Source organism: Chaetodon auriga, chromosome 8 (genome assembly GCF_051107435.1).
Source record: "Chaetodon auriga isolate fChaAug3 chromosome 8, fChaAug3.hap1, whole genome shotgun sequence".
NCBI classification, from domain to species: Eukaryota; Metazoa; Chordata; class Actinopteri; order Chaetodontiformes; family Chaetodontidae; genus Chaetodon; species Chaetodon auriga.
The window spans coordinates 13668366-13675934 of record NC_135081.1 but is presented as its reverse complement, the minus strand read 5'-3'; the positions used below and the strand labels follow the sequence as shown (position 1 = coordinate 13675934).

The following is a 7569-nucleotide window of genomic DNA, read 5'->3' as shown; positions in this document are numbered from 1 at the left end:
TCCAGACGGCAGTATATGCATTTCAATGGCTTATCAAGTATGGACAAACAACCTCCCATCTGCATCCACAGCAAAACAGGACAAAAGTCTGAGTCATAACTAGAAGCAGGGTCAATGAAAACCTGCTGTTTATGATGGCCATGTGAGAATATACAACTCGACTGTGTGAATGGCAAAGCAGTTTCAGGTAATGACCAGTTTAAACTAACTGCAGCCCTTAGAACCCAAGATTAAAATGTCAACAATCATTATAGGCCAAGGTTAAAATAAAATAACCACGATACAAAAAGCTGTAGTTTTTCCTTTTTTTAATCTCACAAAAATGACTGCTTCTGTTCCTGAAAAGAGAGACGGAGTAATCTAGAAAACACTGAATGCACAGCTCTCACTTTACAGATGTTTTTAGAACATTTCATGGTTCATTTTAGGCACTTGGAATCATAACAACATTCCCTTTCTGAACAACAAATACATCTTTGGTCCGGTATGTAATTTTAAAAAAATAAAGCCAGATTATGAAAATAGCTCCAGCTTCAAAGTCTGTTTCCTCAAAAAAAAACAAAAAAAAACTGACATATATAAAGCTTCACAGAGAGTTTTCTTTAATACTTAAACAAGTTATTATCGCTACATCTCAGAAATGACCAGCAATCTTACAGATGTTTTGCAGGACAAAACAAGTGAGAAAATTTTACGTGTCGGCTCAATCAGATGTACAGCAGTACAGGATTGTTTAAGTCAAGTCACATTTGGCAAACATGAGTTTCTTTTTTTCTTTTTTTTTTTTGAATTTTCAGTTCACGTCCGACCTTCAAAGAGCGATGGAGACGAGTCCACCTCTGCCCTTCTCATAGCCGGTTCAGCTACAGGGCAGCCATGTCTGATATGAATTAGAGCATGGTGAAACCTGCGGCGGCTGCACATGTGCAATATAGTAATTACTGAAGTTGATGTCTTGCACGTACGGAGCTGGCTGGTAGTAACACGTGACATTCGTCACAGTGGGGATGGCGTTCTGCTCAGCCAGCACCTTCAGCGCCAGCATGGAGATGAGGCTGAGCGTCTGGCGCCGTTCGTGGCCCATCAGACACACGGTGCTCTCGTTCACTACCTGGTGCAGAGTCATCAGGCACTCGTATCGTTTGTGCTCCATCCCAGCGAAGTGGTTTTGCAGGTAGGCCTCCAGTTTCCTCTGCTGCTCTCCTATGTCAGAGAAGTCAATGAAGAAGCGTGAGCACATGTAGCGTTGCATCTGCTTCATGTCTGCCTCTGAAGAGGGCCTGAACCCCCGCACCAGCAGGTGGCAGTACTTCAACAAGCCGCCCCCTCTGATTTCTTCCGGGCTGCGCGTGGCTATGGTCCTCTGACAGAGGTGGTCCATGGCCTCCTTGAAGTCCCCGTACACGCTCTCCCCGATCACAGTGGGGTGAAAGCTCTCAGACATGGGCGTCTCTGAGCAGCGGTCAAATAAGAGCAGAGAATCGAGGCAAATCTGGAAGGAGTCCACACTGAATTCAAACTGCCGTCGTAAAGAGTCCACAAATTTTAGCTCCACGTTCTTGCCCGTGTTGTTGGACAGCGAGATGAGGCTCCAGCGGTCCGTGTCATTACAGACTTTCACCAGTTTCTGTACATAGGCCTCTTTGAGGGTTAGTGCTGTGATGCGCTCCTTAGAGACCCCGGCTGGCAAGAAGTCAAAGAGGCAGTCCAGCACGACATCCTTCACCAGGCGGAAGGCCTGGTCATCTTTCAGCGACACACCAAAGATCAGGTCCAGGTCCTTATAGCCCAGTCCAGTGTCCTGATGGAGCACATGGCTGGCAGCCGAGCCGTTCAGCCTCACATCCTTAACACACACACCCCTCTCCTCCAGTCTCGCCCGCACCACCTGGACAGGAACAAGGCAGAGACAAAGCATGTTAATGATATACATGAATTCATACAGGTTTGAGTTTTAAAAAATGAAAGCGAATGCTGTGCAGTTTCAGAAATGATGAAAGAAACACACACATCTTAGAAGACTCAAGTTCAACTCTTGAAACGGCTAAGTATTCTCCACATGAGCCTGGAGGAAATCAATAGTTTGTGAAGGCAGGATCAATACCAGCGCTCACAAAAGTCCATTTCATCACCATCAGCTTCACTCTCAATGAAACCTAAAAAGCCCAAACAAAGAGCAGCACTGCTGGTTAGTCTGTGCTCCAGGTCCATCTTCCTCCTGCTCTCATCATTTCATCTTTTCACAGACACAGTGATAAGATTTATAATCCTGAACTGCAGCTGAGAGAGAGTGAACTGCAGAGCAGGACCAGTCTGTCTAACAGCAACAACAACAAAAAAAAACCTCTTGCTTTAGGCTAACCGTCACAACCTCGGGTCATTAAGGGTCAGCAGCGTTCCCCTTCCTCTGACCCAGTGACCCGTAGATGTTTAAACAGACACGTCTCGCCTCAGTGCGGCCACATTGGCAGAGGATGATCCACAGCTGGACAGGTTATGCCAGCATCACGACCAGCCTTTCCCCTAAAGGGAAATGATAGACCATTTGTGACTTGAAAACGTTCTGTTCTCAAGACATCTGGAAGAGATCAAAGTGCTCAGTGGAAATTTATGACACATCAACATCTAGCTGCAGCTTCCTCGTTATATCTGGCAAGCCGCTCAAGAAGTTTGTCATATTCATTCAGTATATACACAGCAGGCACACTTAATGCAAAAGCTGACGCATGTAGCTGACTGTAACCGCAACAAATAAGACAAGCGTTTCCACTGAGCAAATAATAGCTGCGTAACATTCAAACAGTGAAGCCTGCAGTGCAAATGAGTTGTCATACACTCGCACACAATCCTAAATCTCTCCACTGGCACTGACCTGTCAGATTGGTATCTGTTAGCTCTCTCTCCCGTGGTGATCAGATAACAAGTCAGCTCTATTTATACACACCGGGTCAGGTGAGACACAAACAAACATTTGAAGGCAAGTCAACCCCATAGCAACAAAATCATAATAGCATAACTTGGCAGTAATGGCATCCCAATCATTCGTAAAGTGGTGCTGATTGGGTTCAAATTCCAATCAGAAGCTCCAATATTGTGGGTTATGTGTTCTTAGGTGATTGTGCCAATATGTCAGAGCAGAGTCAAATTCAGGGTCAAGCTGACACTTAGCACATCTGCTTCTGCAGATACTTGGATACAGATGAGTGGTTAAGACCCCCTACTCCCTGAAAGGAGTGAAATGAGTTGTGTCATATAGAGGCTCACTCAGAAGAGGGTGTTGTTATCTTAGATCTACAGTCACAGCATTAAATCACTGGACTCCAGAGCTTCACGACACTGCAGGACAAAGGTTGACACTCTCAGTCATGCGAGGTATAACCCAAGAGGCACAATTACATCATCAAAACCGATTAAATATATGTATTGGCTAAAAAGTGCCATTGTAGGTTGTCGTGGCAGGAGATTTGCTGCTGATCAATGTTCAGCCAACCACTAAATGCATCTATGTGGCAGACGGCAGATTTCAGCTAAATAAAATTATATGGGGTTTCCACAAATCCAGGGGAAACAAGAGTCCCCACATTTGGGGCTCAAACCTGTATTTAAGTCTCCTGCACGCTCAATGGAGCATTCATCTTTCCACGACCACAAGCATGGAGCTCCGGGATACGCAGGCTTGTTGAGCTCATCTTGAATATGTCAATGTGCAAATGAAATGGGGGGGGGAAAAAGGATTGTACAACTGATCATCTGGCTTTGACTATATGCTCATTTTGAAATTCTGTCATGGGCTTTACGTTGGACTCTCTATAGACACCACAGGAGAAGTGAAATGCGATCCAGCCGCCGCACATAAGAGGCTGGAAATGTGGAGGGGGTTTGGCATGTGTGCTGTATGTTTCATACATCTTAAGTCAAACCAGAGGAGTTGGAGCAGCAGTGTGTCCCTCACCGCGCTTCCCCCAGTCTGCTGTTTCAATGTGAAAATGACGTGCACTCACACAAACCCAGTGAAGGTTTTCATTTCGATTCACTTTAATTTCTTTCTTCACCAAGAGGGAAGAGTCATGAGAGGAGTCATAGTTTGCATGCACATATTTCTGAGAGAATAAGGAATACAGAGCAGTCCCGGAAGGAATTCAAGTCAAGAATGTCAAAATGTGAGCTTTCCCCGAAACGAGGAAACAAAATTGTGATGTCATCTGGCATGGGAATACAATTAAGAAAGACAGGACCCCCCCCCCCCCCCCAAAAAAAAAAAAAAACCTCATGGGTTATATCCTGATTTGGTCAGTGGCTCTAAAATTGGGAGACCACCAGGGGTCCTAGAGAGCTTTCCAGGCAAGTATAGTTTCATTTCAATATTTAATTCCCCACGAACTAATTGAGCCACAGCTTTCACAGAATTCACTATAACCCCATCTGTAATATTCAGTTTCCTATTTATGTATAGAAATACACAGGCTATAAATATGAGCTTATAACCAACTCTAAAAAAGAGAGAGAGAGAGAGAGAGAGAGAGAGAGAGAGAGAGAGAGAGAGAGAGAGGGAGAGAGAGAGAGAGAGATCACCATGCTCAAACTTAAATCTCTTCGTAATACACAAGTGAGTGTGTAATCATGTGTGCGGGTAACTACCTGGACGATCTGGCGGGGTTGCACGGACAGAGTGGGGAAGTTTCCTCGGCCGTGGATGGGGACAGCCTCCCCCAGGATCGAGTCCAAGCGCTGCACCTGATCCCAGGACAACACGCAGAACCGCCGGCTCTGATCACCGCAAGACATGTCAGCTTTCAGTCCCCCCCTCCCCAAATTAAAAGAAGAATCTGCAGAATATGAATGAGCGCTTCCTCCCAGCTGATCTCTGTGTCTTTCCTCTTTAACACAAGTGAGATATTCCGGCGGATGTCAGCTGCGAGCGTGTCCGGTTGTTAGTGTTGAGGAGTATAAAAAAGTTATCTGAGTCAGAGGTGCGGAGGTGAGAGTGGAATTAGCCGTTTCCTCCGGTGTGCGCCGCTAAAATCCGGTCAGTCTGCAAAGAACCGATTCATAAGAGAGCTTAAAGACTCCTCATTAGCATGCGCGCTGTGATTGGCTGCTGTGTTTGGTCATTGATTATGGACGCCCTGTCTGCAGGGAACACCCTCCCTGTGACGCTTGACAGCCTCCTCCTCCTCCTCTTCCTCCTCCTCCTCCTCTCTCTTCTTCTCATGGTGAACCCTGCATGCTGACAGGGTTTTCCCTCTGCTCTTATGACCTTATGATGCACATCGCCTCAGCTGCAGCATCATTAGAAGTAAGCATTCATTATTGGATTTGTATCAGATTAAAGATGATAAATAAGAGCGATTGATAACAGAGATCAGGTTACAGCCAGACAAGGTCACACAGACCTACAGAGAGGACCAGAAGCACTCCAGAGTCTGAGAAAAACGTACGAGGCCTTGCTGGAGGGCACGTCAGCAGCAGCTACAAGTACTTTATCCAGGATAAGATTATCCAGAAAACTATTTTTCCAGTCACATTTTACTAATCTCTAGTTCTGTGTCTCCCAGCTGTCTGGCTTGTGACCTCTTAAAACAAAGCAAACTTGCTACCTGTCGTCTCCAGTCGCATGTGTACCAGTTGTGACCAGTTCAAGTGGTTTTTGTTTGTTTGTTTGTTTGTTTGTTTGTTTTTGTTTTTCAGTTTTTCTGTTTCATTTCATCAGTGAGACCTGAACAGGTCAAATGATAATTCACAACAACAAAGGCAAATAATGGGCAAATGTTTGGGACATTTTGCTTAGCAAACATGTAAAGTGTATTTATGTCCTATTTGTTGCGACAACTTACCTTTCTTTCCTTTTCTGTTTGCCTTTTTCCACCTTCACAGAACCCCATAATAAACACCAGGACAAATATAAAAGGCCCTGTCCTTAAACTCTGTTTCCACGCTGCCTTACAAAGACGGAGCTGAAGCAGTGCCGCTGAGAAAAAAAAAAAGGCTTTGAGGGATGAAACAGCCAAAATGTTCAGCATAAAGAAATTGTAAAATCGCTCGCTGTCACAGACTTAACATAGAAAAGACTGAGAACCTAAAGGTCAAAGGGAAACTAACATCAGGAAGCTAAACTAGCAGGAGTGTAGTCTTCTTCACCAATCCCAATCTGCAATTCACACCAACACAGTACTTGAAAAACATCTATTATGCCAAACAAAACACCGGAAAATATACAAGATAATAAATACACGTGATTTTCACAGAAATCCAAAAGCTGCTTGTCAGCCGCTGGTTGTGTAAACTATGATAGCAAGCTATTAAACCTGTTAAATGTTCCTAAGCACACATTTTTATAGGTCCTTATCATTTTGGTATGGACATTTACAGTGGACAGTTTTACCTTTGAGATGTTTGTCTACTCAGCCAGTGGAAAATTAAAGGCTACAACCACATGAAAAATCATCCATTTAATTTGCTCATGATAGTGCAGGGCCTTATGTAAAGGCTGTGATAACCTGTGATGCCCTTTAAGTTTCCATTTATGTTTTCACAAAGCCCCTGACACTTCTCTCCACCTGCCTTCTTATCTGCAGAGTGTTTTCATTTCACTTGTGTTGGTGCGGAGACATTCCTGTGGTCTGAACAGACTTGTTTGCCAACTTTTTATGTCTGATGCTGCATGTAATGGTCCATCTGAGGCATGAAATATAATTATAGCGAGAGGAGCCCTGAATTGAATAATGTTCTCATGTTAAATTGTTTAATTTAGCTGCTGTCGGATGCATTCAATGTCCTCCAGTCCTCTGAATTTCTGAAATCTGTCACTCTCCTTTGTATCAGTTCTTACAGTGTCGTATCTCATCCTGTCCTGCATGCACTCTGTTATGTGTTTAAATGCACTAATTATCCCCTAGTGCAGGACCTCGCACAATGGCAGACATTACACACAATAGCAGACATTACTCTTTCAGTGGTGAGAAGGCCTTAAGGTTGTGCAAGTGTGTAATTTTCCCGTGAGCAATACAGGTGAAAACTTTTCTCTTTTAAAATGGCCCAAATATGTCATAGTTTATAAAATCTCTAACTGCTCATACCTGTCGATACATCATGTGAGTGCACCTGTAAAATGTTTACAAGAGAGCAAAGTTCATTTCATAAGTGGCCGGTGATGGTTTTTAGTGATACACACAATAAAGTGCGGACAGACAGAAACATCCGCTCTTACGCACTCGGGCACGCACATCCTCAAATGCACGCATGTGAGTATTCACACGCTTCTCCACTGTTGTTTACAGCACACAGCTGGAGGCTGGCGGTGTCTCACAAGCCTCGGAGAGGTCGGGTCGTGGGCGTACCGTGGATTTGGTCTCCACGGAAGATCACTTCAAATCCTATGATGTCAACATAATCCTGTTTGCCTGGCAACAGCATCCCCGGTTGTCAGGCAGCTGGGCAGAGGCGTCTCCAGCTGAGGGTCCTGCCAGGTGCTGCTGTGAGGCATCTGCGTCATCTGGCTATAAATAACCCGGCATGTGGCAGCTGTGCATCCTGGGAGCGGAGCCAGCCTTTACCTGAATGTGAAACACT

The 7569-nt window shown here is 44.7% G+C and overlaps 1 protein-coding gene across 1 annotated transcript; it reads right to left on the bottom strand.

Annotated features, from left to right (window-relative positions):
• Window positions 1–549: 549 nt before the first annotated feature.
• tent5ba (terminal nucleotidyltransferase 5ba) lies at window positions 550–5025 on the bottom strand. The gene is made up of 2 exons (XM_076736188.1): window positions 4639–5025; window positions 550–1888 (listed from the first exon to the last, which is right to left on the bottom strand). Exons 1-2 carry the CDS (start codon window positions 4783–4785, stop codon window positions 860–862), a joined length of 1176 nt encoding a protein of 391 aa, XP_076592303.1. The 5' UTR covers window positions 4786–5025; the 3' UTR covers window positions 550–859.
• Window positions 5026–7569: the final 2544 nt, after the last annotated feature.

Coding starts and splice junctions, on each gene's coding strand:
- tent5ba (XM_076736188.1), bottom strand. CDS start 4,785: ATGTCTTGCGGTGATCAGAGCCGGCGGTTCTGCGTGTTGTCCTGGGAT. Junction 1,889..4,638: donor AACCCCGCCAGATCGTCCAG/GTAGTTACCCGC, acceptor GTTCCTGTCCAG/GTGGTGCGGGCGAGACTGGA.